This window comes from Bufo gargarizans, chromosome 2, assembly GCF_014858855.1.
Source record: "Bufo gargarizans isolate SCDJY-AF-19 chromosome 2, ASM1485885v1, whole genome shotgun sequence".
In the NCBI taxonomy this organism is placed as follows: domain Eukaryota; kingdom Metazoa; phylum Chordata; class Amphibia; order Anura; family Bufonidae; genus Bufo; species Bufo gargarizans.
In genome coordinates this window covers 123,854,740-123,872,814 of record NC_058081.1, presented here as the reverse complement: position 1 = coordinate 123,872,814, position 18,075 = coordinate 123,854,740, and the positions used below count along the sequence as shown (strand labels likewise).

The 18,075-nt window shown below is 42.6% G+C and overlaps 1 protein-coding gene across 1 annotated transcript in view; it reads left to right on the top strand.

The window, feature by feature from the left end:
• Positions 1–10,756, top strand: part of SLCO3A1 (solute carrier organic anion transporter family member 3A1) — a 209,821-nt gene extending 199,065 nt beyond the window's left edge. The window contains exon 10 of the mRNA XM_044277035.1: positions 9,681–10,756. Coding sequence (XP_044132970.1) covers positions 9,681–10,060 — 380 coding nt within the window. The 3' untranslated portion in view covers positions 10,061–10,756. The remainder of the gene's footprint in view (positions 1–9,680) is intronic.
• Positions 10,757–18,075: the final 7,319 nt, after the last annotated feature.

Below are 18,075 nucleotides of genomic sequence, written 5' to 3'. Positions count from 1 at the left end.
TCAGTTTCTATAAGGAGGTAAGTTTGAGACTTGACAGCGGCAAATCAATAGATGTCTTATATCTGGACTTCTCCAAAGCATTTGACACTGTACCACATAAAAGGTTAGTATATAAAATGAGAATGCTCGGACTGGGAGAAAACGTCTGTATGTGGGTAAGTAACTGGCTCAATAATAGAAAACAGAGGGTGGTTATTAATGGTACACACTCAGATTGGGTCACTGTCCCTAGTGGGGTACCTCAGGGGTTAGTTTTGGGCCCTATTCTCTTCAATATATTTATTAATGCTCTTGTAGAAGGCTTGCATAGTAAAGTATACATTTTCGCAGATGACACTAAACTGTGTAAAGTAATTAACGCGTGCAGCCATTATTACGTTGCATAAAAATGGCTTCACAGGCAAGGATATTGTGGCTACTAAGATTGCACCTCAATCAACAATTTATAGGATCATCAAGAACTTTAAAGAAAGAGGTTCAATTCTTGTTAAGAAGGCTTCAGGGCATCCAAGAAAGTCCAGCAAGCGCCAGGATCGTCTCCTAAAGAGGATTCAGCTGCAGGATCGGAGTGCCACCAGTGCAGAGCTTGCTCAGGAATGGCAGCAGGCAGGTGTGAGCGCATCTGCACGCACAGTGAGGCGAAGACTTTTGGAAGATGGCCTGGTGTCAAGAAGGGCAGCAAAGAAGCCACTTCTCTCCAAAAGAAACATCAGGAACAGATTGATCTTCTGCAGAAAGTATGGTGAATGGACTGCTGAGGACTGGGGCAAAGTCATATTCTCCAATGAAGCCTCTTTCCGATTGTTTGGGGCATCAGGAAAAAGGCTTGTCCGGAGAAGAAAAGGTGAGCGCTACCATCAGTCCTGTGTCATGCCAACAGTAAAGCATCCTGAGACCATTCATGTGTGGGGTTGATTCTCATCCAAGGGAGTGGGCTCAGTCACAATTTTGGCCCAAAACACAGCCATGAATAAAGAATGGTACCAAAACACCCTCCAACAGCAACTTCTTCCAACAATCCAACAACAGTTTGGTGAAGAACAATGCATTTTCAAGCACGACGGAGCACCTTGCCATAAGGCAAAAGTGATAACTAAGTGGCTCGGGGACCAAAACGTTGACATTTTGGGTCCATGGCCTGGAAACTCCCCAGATCTTAATCCCATTGAGAACTTGTGGTCAATCCTCAAGAGGCAGGTGGACAAACAAAAACCCACTAATTCTGACAAACTCCAAGAAGTTATTATGAAATAATGGGTTGCTATCAGTCAGGAATTGGCCCAGAAGTTGATTGAGAGCATGCCCAGTCGAATTGCAGAGGTCCTGAAAACGAAGGGCCAACACTGCAAATACTGACTCTTTGCATAAATGTCATGTAATTGTCGATAAAAGCCTTTGAAACGTATGAAGTGCGTGTAATTATATTTCACTACATCACGGAAACAACTGAAACAAAGATCTAAAAGCAGTTTAGCAGCAAACTTTGTGAAAACTAATATTTTTGTCATTCTCAAAACTTTTGGCCACAACTGTATACTGTCCTCTCCTGTGTCAATTACTTTACACAGTTTAGTGTCATCTGCAAAAATGTATATTTTACTGTGCTAGCCTTCTACAAGATCATCAATAAATATATTGAACAGAATAGGGCCCAATACTGACCCCTGAGGTACCCCACTTGTGACAGTTACCCAATCTGAGTGTGTACCATTAATAACTACCCTCTCTTTTCTATCATTGAGCCAGTTACTTACCCACATACAGACATTTTCTCCCAGTCCAAGCATTCTCATTTATATACTAACCTTTTATGCGGTACAGTGTCAAATGCTTTGGAGAAGTCCTGATATTTGATTTGCCGCTGTCAAGTCTGTTGACAGTTTATTATTCCGCTCTTCATATCCGTCAGAAGAACCAAAAAAAGGATCTTGTATTTTGAGCTTCCATAAGGCCTCTTTCATACGGTCAGTATTTGTATGCCAAAACCAGGAGTGGGTCCAAAACACAGAAGAGATGCAAATATTTCTGTTACATTTTATCTCTGTTTTGGACCCACTGCTGGTTTTGGCTTAAAATTACTGATGAAATACTGACCATCTATAAGAGGCTTTATAGACGCTCAAAATACATGCTTGTTTTTTTGTTTTGTTTTTCTGTTGTTCTGACGGCAGTAAATTAGACCTTATGGTAATGGTGACCTGTAATACTGCCACACAGTAAATCTACAGCTAACAGAAGGGATTAAAAAGCATGTGTTTAGACTGCCACAACATGGATTAAAAAAACTTTTTTTTCTCCACTACTTTATTGGCTCTGCCTCCATTTCTTTATTTTATTCAACTATTTAGCCTTTTGGACCCAGCTCCTGCAGGGGCACACATGGGTTTTTGGCTTTACTGAAGGGTGTTGTATGCTTTTCTTTTTGTTTAACAGAAGGGATTAGCTATGAATCTTGGTGCCCTGCACAGTGATGTAACCGGCAATGAATTACCCCTGTAATAATGATGGCACAGTACCTACAGAACTGATTAACTCTGAATGTGGGTGCACTAGAACGTTATGTACACGGCGATACACTCTCCTTGCAGTTCATGTTCCAAGCCTTCACATTGAGATTGGGTCACCAAGTGGGATGAATATGATTAGGCAGAGTGGCCTGGGTATAACTGATTTATCACAAAATTTCTTGTCGAAGTTTGGCGAATCGTCCAAATCAAATCTTTCAAAATTTCGCTCATCTCTAACTATAGCAGTGACATCCACAGTTCCCCATACCAATGACATCAACAGTGCCCCATAACAGTGTCATCCACAGTGCAATCATAACAGTGACATCCACAGTGCCCCCATAACAGTCACATCCACAGTGCAATCATAACAGTGACATCCACAGTGCCCCATAACAGTGTCATCCACAGTGCAATCATAACAGTCACATCCACAGTGCCCCATAACAGTCACATCCACAGTGCCATCATAACAGTGACATCCACAGTGCCCCATAACAGTCACATCCACAGTTCCCCAAAGCAGTGACATCAACAGTCCCCCTATAACAGTGACATGCAGAATGGCCCTATAACCGTGACATCCACAGTGCACCCATAACAGTGACATCCACAGTGTCATCATAAAAGTGACATCCACAGTGCATCATAACAGTGACACCCACAAAGCCCCATAACAGTGACACCCACAGTGCCCCCATAACAGTGACATCCACAGTGCTCCCATAACAGTGACATGCAGAGTGGTCCTATAACAGTGACTTCCACAGTGCACCCATAACAGTGACATCCAGAATGCCCCATAACAGTGACATCAACAGTGCCTCCATAACAGTGACATCCACAGTGCATCATAACAGTGACACCCAGAATGCCCCATAACAGTGACATCAACAGTGCCTCCATAACAGTGACAAGCAGAGTGCCCTCACAACAGTGACATCCATAGTCCTCCATAACCCTGGCATCCACATTCCCCAAATAACAGTAATATTCAAAGTGCACCCATAACAGTGACATGCAGCGTGCCCCTACAACAGTGACATCCATACTGCCCCCATAATAGTGACATCCACCTTGCCCCATAACAGTAATATTCACAGTGCCCCCATAACAGTGACATCTACAGTGCCCTCCATAACAGTGACATTCACAGTGTCCCATAACAGTGACTCATAAAAGTGACATCCACTGACCCATAACAGTGGCATCTACACAGTGCCCATAATATTGACATACACAGTGCTCCCATAACAGTGATATTTACAGTGCCCTCTTAAAAGTGAAATCTACGGTGCCCCATAACAGTGACATCCACAATGATCCATAACAGTAGTGAGAACAGTGATATCCACAATACCCCCATAACAGTGACATCCACAGTTGCCCAGTAACAGTGTAGAAAAATGGCTGGGTTATTAAGAAAACCTGTTGTAAAAGTGCGTGTGTTAGGTACCACTTGGAACCGAACCCGAGTTTGGGAAATGTTTTTTTTACTGTATAAAACAATTTCTGAAGTTATTATGCAAAGTTTTGCGACACTTCGCGAAGTAATAACTTCGGCTCATCGGAGCCAATACATTCTAATAGTGTACGGAGTGGTCGCTTCATACAGTATTGAAACAAAGTTTTCTGCGACTCGACTCGGCAATTCACAAGGCCGGTATCCATGTTTTGCGGATCTGCAATTTGTGGTATGCAAAACAACAACGGTCATGTGTATGAGCCCTATAGCACTAACCGCTTACCAGCTGTCTCGTGTCATGTTTCACATTGATCTTTCCATCACCCCCTATATTCAATCACTCATGCTGTCTCTACCTCAAAAACATCACTAGAATTGACCCTTTTCTTTAGAATCAGCAAAAACTCTCGTTGTTGCCCCTATGCATTCTCACCTTGACTACTGTAACTCATTTTTATGTAATTGGTTTTACCTTCACTAAGCTCTACCCTCTCCAATCTATCCTGAATGCGGAAGCCAGGCTAATCTATCTTTCCAACCGTTCACTATACTGATTCTCTCACCCTATGCCAGTTATTGACTATATGGTATACCATTAATTTTAAACTTCTCATTCTCACCCACAAAGCTCTACACAGTGCTGCACCCTCTATATCTCATCACTAATTTCTGTCTACCACCCTGCCTATGCTCGATTCTGCCATTCTACTAACATCCTCCATAATCTGAACCTCTCACTCGTCTTGGGTCAAAGAATGGGTCAAAGTTCTTCATAATGTAAATTTATGCGAATTTCTCCATATGTTCGGTGAATTGCGAACACGCAAAGTTTGCCGCGAAACGACCGACGGGCGAATCGCAAGGCCATCTCTACCGTTAAATAATGCTGTCATATTGTTGTTTGAAAAAAAACACTCTTTTTGTGCTAGATAATACATTTGCAGCCCGCGCTACATTTCTGACAATCCAATTAAACCAGTCAATACTGCTGTTACATTGTTGGTTGACAAATGCACTTTTTTTGTGACAATGAAGTAATTGTATTAAATTCGCTTGTCACACTGTTGTGTGACCTCAAGAAATGTTTTCTCTTTATGACACCGGCACAGCCTTACTGTCAGTGAACTCAATTGTTGACTATTGGTGGTTACATTGTCGCCTGACATAAACCATCTGTTAGTTTGGTTGGTGAACGCAAAGAATGAGGAGAGCGTCAAATAAGGGACCCGGTCGTGGTGCTGCTGGTATTGGTGGAGCTCCTGTTGCAGGGAGAGGACGTGGTCGATCTGTGCCAGCTACACGCACAAGTGAAACACCTTCCTCTGGTGCGAGTATGCGACAGAACCTTCAGCATTATTTGGTAGGCCTGAATGCCGCTCTACGAATTGTGGGGCCAGAACAAGTACAGGCAATAGTAGATTGGGTGGCTGACAGTGCCTCCAGTTTCTTCACATTGTCTCGCACCCAGTCCCCTGCTGAAAGGTCAGAGTTGGCACCTGCAGCCCATGGCCATCAGGCTTTCACCTCACCTCCTTGCAAATCAGGCAAGCAGTCTGAGCCCCAAGTCATGCAGCAGTCTCTTATTCTTTTTGATAACTCTGCTGGCAGGGTTTCCGTGAACCATCCACATAGCCCTGCCCCAGAAGTGAAAGAGATTGAGTGCACCGATGCCCAACCACTTATGTTTCAGGATGAGGACATGGAAAGACCACCGCAGCATGTCTCTGATCATGACGAAACACAGGTGCCAACTGCTGCGGCTTTCTGCAGTGTGCAGACTGACAAGGAGGGCGGAGGTGAAGAGTGGGTGGAAGATGAGGTCCTAGACCACACATGGAATCAAGGTCATGCAAGTGATGTGTGCAGCTCGGAGGAAGATGCGGTGGTCGCACAGAGCCACCAGCACAGCAAAAGAGGCAGCAGGGTGCAAAAGCGGAGAGGGCGTGCCCTAGACAGTACGCCTGCTACTGCCCACCGCACCCAGAGCACACCAAAGCCTGCTCCAAGGAGTTCCCTGGTGACTACATGCGGCAGTGCCTGCGCAACGACTGCCGAGTTGCCCACATTCTAACTTGTGCTGATTACTGACTGGCCACCCTACTGGATCCCCGTTACAAGGACAACGTACCGTCCTTAATTCCCTTACTGGAGCGTGATCGGAAGATGCACGACTACAAGCGCACGCTGGTAGACGTGCTGCTGAGGGCAATCCTAACTGACAGCGGGGGCACAGAGAAAGCACAAGGCAAAGGCAGAGGAGGAGGAAGAGGTTGCCAACGCAGCTGGGGCACAGCCAGCACCTCAGAAGGCAGGGTTAGCATGGCCGAAATGTGGAAAAGCTTTGTCACCTCGCCACAACAATCAGCACCACCAGCTGATATGGAACGTCTTAGCAGGAGACAGCATTTCAGCAACATGGTGGAATAGTATGTGTGCACACGCCTACACGTACTGAATGACGGTTCTGCCCCCTTCAACTTCTGGGTCTCCAAATTGGGCACATGGCCTGAGCTTGCCCTTTATGCCTTGGAGGTGCTGGCCTACCCTGCAGCCAGTGTATTGTCTAAACGTGTGTTTATCACGGCAGGGGGCGTCATCACAGACAAGCGCAGCCACCTGTCCACAGCCAACGTGGACAAGCTTACGTGTAAAATTAACCAGGCCTGGATCCCACAAGACTTGTCTGTACCTTGTGAAGAATAGACATTTATACCGGCCTCACCCAGCCATTGTTATACTCAAGTGCACTTATTCTTTGTTTTCTTTTTTATATGTCCCAATATTTGGGGTCTACCCCAATAAAAAAATATTAAAAAACAGTGCTGGCTACCTCCTCCTCCTCCACCGCCGCTTCCACCTACACCGCCACCATCACCGCCTTCTCAACCTCCTACTCCACATGCACCTCCTCCTCCTAGTTCAAGATTATAATTTTAAATTTTTATGTATTTTGTTATTTTAAGTTATTTCCCTATCCACATTTTTTTGCAGGGAACTTGTCCTACTCTTACCCCCATTTTGCTTCCTTTTGCAGCCCTGTAGCCCTTTCCAGGACTTTTTTAGACCCATTTTAGTGCTCAAAAGTTCAGGCCCCTATTAGTTTCAATGGGGTTCGGGTTCGGGTTTGGGTCAAGTTCAGTTCCCGAAGTCCAATTTTTTTTGCGAAGTTCGACTGAACCCGGTGAACCTGAACATCCAGGTGCCCGCTCAACTCTATGCATAACTTATGCACAGGATTTGTGTTTTTTTACAGGATACAAGTTTTTCTTTATTTTGCTGTTCTTCTGATGGATCAGAAGAACAGAAACATAACTGTGATGTGAAATCTCCCTAAGAGACACTAACAAATCTAAAACTGTGTCCAGAAAGTCAGTGATATTAGATTTTATGTTTGCAGGAACATCGTGAGAAAGTGCCATCTTTCATAAGCAATTGTAGTATGAGTGCTGAAGGCGGAAATTAGTGAGACTAAATCCAAATCACAAAGACTTAGTGAATATTAATGAGACTTGGCAGACAAGACACCACGACTAGCTACAATATCTGGCAGCTATGACAACTAGGTCACCTACTTTCAGCTTCACAAATGTACTCTGGGGACCCTCTGATATTTATCAGATTATGAACTAAATTTAGCTCATTTATGAACAAACGAATTCCTTGATTTTTCTACCCTTCAAACACCTGTCTTATGGAGCTCCCTGAGGTTCTCCATAGTATGATCTGACTCTCTGACATAGCACCATATTATATATCTTGCTAAAGGCAAATTTTGAGGTCTTGACAAGTAAACAGACAACACATGTTGACTGTCCATGGACAATGTAAGCATGAGCATTACAAGTTAGGATTGTAAGGATAATAAATTGCTTACGGCCGCACACAGTTCTCATCTGGTATACGATGCTAAGCCACAGGCAGCACAATTTTAATAAACTGATGTGGTGCTCGCCATTGTAACACAGTAGCTGTATTTCTGCAGGGCATGCATATAACTAGTAAATGTAGAGACTTTTGGAAATAAACCTGTTTGCTTAGCAGTAAAGGTGTCATTAGTTCAAAAATTAATTGGCTGTGCAATGAAGACATGGTGGTTATGTAGGAGAAGATCATACAGAATTAGCACTGCACATTTGTGACTATTCACTATCTACTTTGGGATAAGACTTGCTCATTACACGACAACAAACGCAGAGGACTCCTGTGCTAGAGCAGTGTGTGGGTCCTCCTCAATTAAAGAACATTCCACGCTTGGTCTCTACATCACATTGATGAGAAACTGTAGCAAGAGGTTCACATCCCATTAATGGTCAGAGGGTCCGATAGTTGCATTAAAGCAGACATGCTCAACCGGCGGCCCTCCAGCTGTTGTAAAACTACAACTCCCACAATGCCCTGCTGTAGGCTGATAGCTGTAGGCTGTTCAGGCATGCTGGGAGTTGTAGTTTTGCAACAGCTGGAGGGCCACAGGTTGAGCATGCCTGCATTAAAGGATATGGCGTGGGCATTTTTAAAAATTATTGCATTATACTTTTTTTTGGGCACATTTTTATTTGGTCTTTATAAAAAATGTCATGCTCCCAGTATAAAGACTCATGCACACGACCGTATTTTGCCTTTTATTTGCAGATCGATTCATTTTTGTGGGGCTGCAAAACATACAAACAGCACACGGATATCTGTTATCTGTGAGAACTTGTCTTATTCTTGTCCATTTTGTAAAACAAGAATAGGCATTTCTACAATGGGCTGCAAAAAATGTGGGATGCACAGAAACCGTATCCGTACTTTGCGGACCACAAAACCGATACAGTTGTGTGCAGGAGGACTAATGGCATAAGACCGAGTTCATATCACAATTTAGTTTTGCGTTCTTCTGATCCTTCAAAAGAACAGAAAACAAAACAAAAAACAAACAAAAAACAGATCAGTTATTTTAAGCATCAGAAGTTTGTTTTACTTCTCTCAGAGATCAGTTCTTTTTGGTGGGAGAAAAAGTCCTGCATGATAATAATAACTGATCTCTGATGGAAGTGAAAGAAACTGATCATAACTGATGCGCAAAATAATGGATCGTATTTTTCTGTTCATCTCACAGATCGGACGAACGGAAAGCTAAACAGTGATGTGAACTCTTCATCTTCATCCTTATCTGAGTATTTGCCGAGCAACATGTTCTGTGTTTACATAGAATCCCATCATCTGAGGGCTCACGTGAATCCCTTATCTGTGATCTCTTGAAGTTCAACACTTATTTAAGCCATATTCTTATTAGTGCGACAAGAATTGAGTTGTAATGAGTATCTGTGAGCTGTCAAGAGTCCAAGGAACAGGGCTCCAGACTAAGGGCTCGTTCACACGACCATATGTCTTTTTCAGTGTTTTGCGGGCCTTTTTAACGGATCCGTGTTTCCGAGATGTCACTTATTTTGGGTTTTCCCACCAAATACTCACTGAACCTGAGTGTGACTTATGAAAGCCAAAGGATCAGAATTTGAAAGAGAGCCATAGTTCCCTAATTTCCATGATTGGTGCTAATCCAACCAATGTGGATCCAATCATATAGATGTGCCATAAATGTATGGGGTGGCAAAACCCATTTTGGAAAAGCCTTATGTGTGTTTGATACTTGTTGAGTTAGACCTTATTGTGTAACATCACTATCGTCATAAAACTATTGTTAACTAATGTCTTTCTCCATTTTACAGGCTTTATACCTCCACCGCTCATCTTTGGAGCTGGGATTGACTCTACCTGTCTGTTTTGGAGCACATTTTGCGGAGAGCAGGGAGCCTGTGCTCTGTATGACAATGTTGCCTATAGATATCTTTATGTCAGCATTGCTATAACACTGAAGTCCTTAGCGTTCATCCTTTATACCACCACATGGCAATGCCTGAGGAAAAACTATAAGAGATACATCAAAAATCACGAGGGAGGGCTCACTACAAGTGAATTTTTTGCATCAACGTTGACCTTAGATAACCTCGGCCGAGACTCTATCTCTCAAAATAAAACTAACAGGACAAAATTCATCTATAACCTGGAAGACCATGAGTGGTGTGAAAATATGGAGTCTGTTTTATAGTAAAAGATGGGTGGACTGACTCTATGTGTTGTCCACACAAGATATTCTTTATTTTTTAAATGAAAGCAAATATATATATATAAATATAATTTCTTTCGCATTGGACATTGGATGGTACTTGGTTTATTTGCCATTAGAATGGTTTATGGAAGGAAAGCAAACCGAGATACAGCTGTTTGTTCTCAGGTTTTCAGCATCTGATCTTCTAGCATGTTGGATACTGCAACAAGTCCCTTATGGCTTGTCTAATGGAGAGCCCAGCAGGCTCACAAAAGTGGCTCATAAACTAAGAAATCTGGCAAGATTCTAGCCTTGAATTTAATGGCATCATGCATTGCTGCGTTTGATTGATACAAGTGCAAACCATTTGCTGGATGATGGCTGACAGCACCCTATAAATACTCTTCAAGATCATCTCTCTCATCGCTGTGAATGGCAAGCAGGCTCCGGCTTTAATAAATCCTAATCAACGTAATGACTTTCAAGACATTAAGAGAGCAATGAAAAATCCATGTTTTGGCTTTTTTTTTTTTTTACCAGATCATTGACTGAAATGTTGCCCTGTACTGTCACAGAAACGTGCATCCCATTAATCACGGTTCATAGACCCCTGTTCAGTAGAGCATGGTTCCGGCCTTCCTTTGTCTGAGTGAATTTAAGAATTGTTGCAGTGAACAGAGAAAAATCCTCAAATGAGTCCGTTTCATGCATTACTGAAATTTTTTATTTTGTATTTTATTACATTTTAGTGTAGCTTTTCTGAATAATAAGACAGAATACAACTGGAAGTCATGTCTTATACCTCTAGCTCATCTCCCCCTCTCCAAGATATCTGCAGATCTCAGCATGTCATGGCTCTATATATGACCCTTACAGACCAAGATCAAAACCACAGTGTTGGTCATTTATGAAGCAACGCTTGTTACACTTTATTATACAGTTTTATTTCACGAGTTTCTTCATAACTTATGATAGATAAGGAGCAAGGGTGACATATCTGTTTTTGGAGTCTTTGGTTAAAGTTACGGTAGGTATCCTCCTTTATGATATTTCTTTTTCACACACTTCCACTTACTGATTGATGCTGAGATCCTGTTTCCTATAAAATAACACACGAGAATCATCTGCTCCCAATGTGTTGTTTAAACAGGCATTTTAATGGACCGTTAATGTACTGTCGGGATGAAGCTGGGCCAATATGGCAGCATGCTGTAAGTCTAAGATTCTCCTAAATAAGATGCAAATGGAAGAATCAGATGCCAATAGTTGCCAACGTTGAAATTTCCTAAACATACTTTAGTTCTGCTTTTTATAAAAAAAATCTATAATGTTATTAAAAAAGGTGCAAAAGTCAGTAGAGCCTTAAGAGGGATTAAAGGGAAATTCTTTGCTTGAGGATATAGCACTGGTTTATAGGTGACTTTTGCATCTGTTTTCATAAATGCCCCTTTATACTGTATATGTGTGTACCAAATAGAATGCAAGATTCTGCAATAATGGAAAACTGAGCACTTTAAATATGTTTACTTTCTCCATCCTCTATTGCTTGTAACAGAGGCAAACTTTGCAGCCATTTTTCTTCAGTGTACAACCGAGTCCAAAAATACCACCCCCTGAAACATGTCATCTAAAGAGGTTGGGAAATACCCACTATACAAAACATATCCACAGCATTTCCATGTTTCTGACACTGGATGGTTTCTAATCTGTACAGAAAATGTGATGTAAGGAGAAGGGAACATAAACACTTAATGCAGTTTTTGAATTATTCATGGACTTCTCTAAGGAAGCGAGTTTTCTAAAACCACTGGACTGAACATAGCATGCCAAATGTATGAGACAGAGGCCTTGCTTTTTTTCTTATAGGACATTGTTTCGAACTTCAGATCTGAATGCAGCCTACAGATATTCAGCTTTGATCAGAAATATTTTCAGCATCCACCACTAGGAGGAGCTTAGGGGGTTAATGCATACAACTGCCCTTAGACAGGTTTGATACATTTTCAGACTCATGTTATAGATTTCTACTAACTTAGGGCCCTTTTACTCCGCTTGACAATGGGCCATAACAAAGGCCGATTCATGTTTCGAACCAGACATTCAGTGCTTGATTAAAAGGTCGTTACACGACCCAATGAAAAGTGCATGGGGGAAGATACTTTGTTGCTGTTTGTTCGTCCCCTTTTTTTTCGTTATGTCGGCAGCACATCCCCTGTTTACACGGAGAGATATGCTGCTGATCAGCTCTCATTTTCATGCTTACATAAATTATCCAGTTGGCCAACAAACGGTTGCCGACACATTAGCACAGCCAGTTATTAGGAGTGAACATTGGTGCCTGATAATTTGTCCCATCATCTGTCGGTTGAAGAAGTTCCCTTATTCTTATGCCCATTAGTCTGCTTTAACTACTTGCTCAGTTTAGATCTTTCTTAAAGGACATCTGTCAGCAGATTTGTACCTATGACACTGGCTGACCTGTTACATGTGCACTTGGCAGCTGAAGGCATCTTTGTTGGTCTCATGTTCATATTCAAAATTATGTTTTTTCTATATGCAAATGAGCCTCTAGGAGCAACGGGGGCGTTGCAGTTACACCTAAGGCTCAGCACTCTGCAGCTGCCATACCCTCTCCACTTTGATTGATTGTACCAGGTGTGATGGTGTTTTCACCGTCTGGCCCTCTGAATTAAAGTGGAGAGGGTTTGGCAGTTCCAGAGAGAGCTGAGTCTCTAAGTGTAAGAGCAACACCCCTGTGGATTCTAAAGGCTCATTTGCATATAGTAAAACTACATTTTTCTCACTAATGCGGCCACATATGAACATGGGACCAACACAGATGCCTTCAGCTGCCAAGTGCACATGTAACAGGTCAACCAGTGTCATAGGTACAAATCTGTTGACAGATGCCCTTTTAAAGGTGTTTTCTAGGATATTTATATTGATAAAACTATCCACAGGATAGGTCATCAATATGGAACCGGCAGGGGTCTAATACCCTATACCCCCTCCTATCAGTTGTATGAATCTAGCAGTCTAGAGTTAAGAGTCACAGTCATAACGTGTTAACTAGTTGTGATAACTCACAAAGTGTCTGTGTTAAATCTGCTACATCTGTAGCTTTGGTGCCGAGAAGCACAGCAATACCCAGCTCCGTGATTTACACGATGGACCTGGCTGTGTAGTTCCAGCTGATGTCTGTGAGGTGCTCGGTGTTGGACCACCACTGATGTGATATTGATCGGTTATCCTGAGGATAGGCCATCAATATAAACATCTCAGAAAACCCTTTTAATTTAGCTATTTTGAATTTGCTAACAAACCTTCTTGTTTGAATAACTTTTACTAGAAGATAGTTTAGGACGTTGTAGGAGTTGATAATATTGACATTATGCCATTAACCAAAATGTTAGCGGACTCTTTGGGCAGAAATCTTTGCAAGGCAAAAGCCGCTGATTTCTGCCTTTGTCCAGCTTTGCGAGTGCAATATAGTGTTTTCTTCTTTGCTGCAATGTATCAGTTTCAGGACGGGCACAATAAATGGTGCATTAAAGGAAAATGGCTGCTCTGTTAAGGTTTTGGTAATATGGGCAATAATTCTACGTGAGGGGATGGCACTGGTGGTACGAGAAACAATATTTCTGAATATAATGTAAACTGTTCTCCATTTAGTAGTGAGTTCTCTGTCTACTGTAATACGTGTAGCTGTCTTGGAGTTTAGGAAAATATTTCCATTTAGTTATTTTTAAAGTGAACTGTACTGTACAATTACATTTCTGCTGCCTTGTGATGAGCTCTGGTATAAAACCACATTTCTTGTGATGTTGAGTCCTAGCAAGGTGATGGAGCCGTATAAGGTAGCCCTTTCATATGTAGTTCACATATATAAGCAGTATTGAGCTGGAGTGCCTTGAGCCCACCAGGTGATACATCTGAGGGTCTAACCTGCACATCCATTTGTATCTACATCCTAAATGATGCTGTTTTGTGCAACCAGAGCATATCATTAATTCATTGTATGTGTTTATTTGTGAATCAACCGATTAGAATTGTTGATATCAGCACTCCATGGGATCGAAATCAACTTTTAGTTGAAGTTGTCTTCTGCTGGACCTTTGGGACTAGGGATGAGCGAAGTGAGCTTTGGATTTTAGATCCGAATTTGCTTTGCTCAAAACATCGTTTTAATGCTGTATGGAGATCCGTCTTCATACAGCATTAAAATGTATGGGCTCCGGCGAGGCAAAATAAGTTCTCTTCAGCATCTGATTATTAAACTTGAAAACCATTATCAAACAGGACCAATAAGGGTATATGGAACTAGATGGTATAGGTAAATCGCATCACCCCAAAATAAGGTTGAGTTAACATCACTGTTTAGAGTTCCGTTCTTCTTATCCATCAGAAGATGAGAAAAAAAAACAGGATTCTGTTAAAAAAAACACGGATCCTGTTGCATCAGTTAGGCCTCCTGCACACGAACGTGTGCGCCCCGAGGTCGTGCTGTGGCCCGCAAACTGCCGTCCGCAATGCACAAACACCGTCCGTGGAGCAGCCACAACGGATCGCGGACCCATTCACTTTAATGGGTCCGCCATCCGGACGTTCCGCAAAATAATAGGACATGTTCTATCTTTTTGCAGAACGGAAGTACGGGATGAAACCCCACTCCGTAGTGCTCCCATAGGGTTCCGTTTCGTGCTTCCGTCCCGCACTATTCCGCATCTCCGGATTTGCGGACCCATGGAAGTGAATGGGTCCGCATCCGTGATGCGTAATGCCCACGGAACGGCGCCCGTGTATTGCAGATCCGCAAATGCGGTCCGCAAAATGGCAACCGGGCGCACACGTTCGTGTGCAGGAGGCCTTATGCATAGGATACTTTTTTTTACAGGATGCTGATCCTGCTAAATCAGTTGGCATCAGTTTGAGACATTTCCGTCTGGAATCTGTTATAGACGGGAAAAAAAGCACCGCATGCAGGATTTCTTTCTGTCTAAAATGCATCTCAGATGGAAATGGCTCAAATAGATGCCAACTGATTAAACAGGATCTGTTTTCTTTTCCTCTTCTTTTGATGCATTAGAAGAACAGGAAACTAAATGGTGATGTGAACTTAGCCTAAGGCCCCCTGCACACGAACGTGTGCATCGCATTGCCATATTGCGGACCGCATTTACTGATCCGCAATACACGGGTGCTGTTCCGTGGGCATTCCGCATCACGGATGCGGACCCATTCACTTGAATGGGTCCGTAAATCCAGAGATGCGGAAGGGTACGGAACGGAACCCTACGGAATAAATGGGTCCGCGATCCGCTGCGGCTGCCCCACGGACGTTGTTCGTGTATTGCGGCCCGCATTTTGCAAGGCACAGGCAAATTGATCATCAAGGCACAGGCGAATTTAAAAGTTGAAAGTAACACTGCAGTGGTGGTCTGAGGACAAGATGTATGGGAGGAAAGTGCTAATGCAATAACTGTTGGTAAGGATATTTGCGAGGACGTTACCGTGAGTTATATCACATAACCTTGAAGAGGCTTTATAGAAACATGATTCATACATCATTCATGTAGACACCTAGATTACTGTTTCTGGGCAGCAGATTATACTGTGTGAACAGTGATCTGCCACCCAGAAAGAGAGAATCTGTATGAGGAGGAGCGATAGTAGTAGCCATTGCTCGTCCTCATACTGAGGAGGCGATCACAGCATGTAACGTAAATGCATCTCTTACTTTGGCCGCTTTCAGACGAGCGTATTGAAATCCGTCAGTATTCTGGCTCAGGATCCTGACAATATACCATTAGTATTGTCATCAGGATTTCTTCAGGATTTCATCAGGATTTACATGCGGAATTCTTCCGTCCTTAATGATTTACAGCACAGACTGTAAGTGCGTATTTGGAAACAAATCTGCACAAATAATATGTATATTGTATGGTAGTAAAGTGGCTCCCCTGTTTACTGTACTGGAATAGTGCACTAATCAATCACCCTGTCTTAAAAACTGTAACCAATTCACATTTTAAGTGTTTGTCATCACATAACTTGAGTACAGGCTCGGACTGGCCCACAGGGGTACAGGGGAATCCCCCGGTGGGCCCCTGAGAAAGGTGGGCCCCTAGTCTCCCACCCCCTGCACAAGTGGCACATAACACAGTAGACTTACTGCACTACAGACATATATTCCATGTACAGCTCCTCAACCAGCCTATGTTCATATAAAAAACTTGTTAGATTATTTATTATATTGGAATGTATCTGTACAGTGGCCCCCAAAATGACCGTTACTAGTGAGTCCTAGGTACCCCAGTCCCACACCGCTTGAGTATATGTAGATTAAGCATGTGTTGGTGTTGGTAAGCATATTGTGGCAATTGGCTACAAGAGGAGTGAGAAATCACCCTTAGGCCTAGTTCACATGATTATTTTTTTGCCAGTGTACAGGCCGTTTTTTTGTGTTCCGTATACGGGCCGTATACAGAACCATTCATTTCAATTGTTCCACATTAAAAACGGAATGTGTTCTGTAAGCATTCCATTTCTGTATTTCCGTTTTTCCGTTCTGTTGAAAGATAGAACATGTCCTATTATTGCCTGCAAATCACGTGCCGTGGCTCCATTCAAGTCAATGGGTCCGCAAAAAAAAACTGAACACATGCGGAAATTTTGTTTTTGTGGAACCATCTATGTAATTTCTGTATACTGTATATGCCATACTGAAAAAATGGAACAGAAAAACAGAACGGAAACGGAAACACAACGGAACTCAAAAACGGAACAATGGATCCGTGAAAAACGGACGCAAAAAACTATAAAAGCCATACGTTTGTGTGAACTAGGCCTTATAGATGTGTCTGCATCCAAAGAGTAGACTTCCAACCACATGCTACCATTCATATTTTAGGAGCCCAATTTTAACTTACTTTAATGTCTTCACTTTTTACGATAATATGACTTGTTTTAATAAAAGTATATGTACATAGTGGTTCTAGATGAAGAGTGCCTATCATTGGTAAATCCGCGCAAAACTCAGACATGCTGAAGATTTCAAATACCGATGGAAATTATACGCCCATGTGAATAGCTTTATTCATTAACATTAGCAGCGCATTGCAATTACGCTCGTCTGAAAGCGTCCTTCCACTAACAGACAGTAGTAATGGAAAGGAAGGCTTCCTTCCTGACAACAGTGTCTTCGATTGCTGCAGGTAATTACAGCATAGCTCGCTGGATTTGTTACATAAACACTTCTCACCATGGCAGCATCATTGCTAAAGGGGTTCCCCAGGGAAAAAAAGATATATTTGGAAGCTCTGGAAAAAGATTGCATGGTGAAAATAAATGAAAACCGCGATACTCTCCTTCCTGATCCTCCACAGTTCCCATTCTAAGGCCTCATGCACACGACAGTGTTTTTTCACTGTCAGTGATTTTGCTTCAGTGGTGTTTCCTTGTGTCTTCATTTTTTTTGTCTGACAGGGGAAAATAAAGGAAGGTTAATGAAAAGTATAATTTTATTGCGTCAAGTTCTTGTAGAAAAAAACGGACGCGGACACGGATGACATACCAGTTGTGCATCCGTTTTTTTTTTTGACGGACCCATGGACTTGAATGGGTCCGTCCTCCGTTTTCCACTGACAAGAATAGGACAGGTTATATTTTTTTGACGGACTGGAATCACGGATCACGGACACGGAGAAAAAATGGAGGACTAGAAGTTTTTTTTCACAGCTCCATAGAAATGAATGAGACCTCCGCTAAACTGTGAAAAATGACGGAACGGACGAGGATGCACAAAACGGTCGTGTGCATGAAGCCTAAGGATGTCCATTCCCTGGCCATTCTCTATATCCTGCTGCATACTGTACGACTTCTTCAGGGAATAAATGGCGGTGTCTGTTCACTGTTGCGTCCACTGATTGACTGCAGCGGTCATATGTTTCAAGACATCACAGCAAGTAGGGAACAGTCAGGGATCGGGCATCCTCAGAACGGGAACGAGGGGAGAT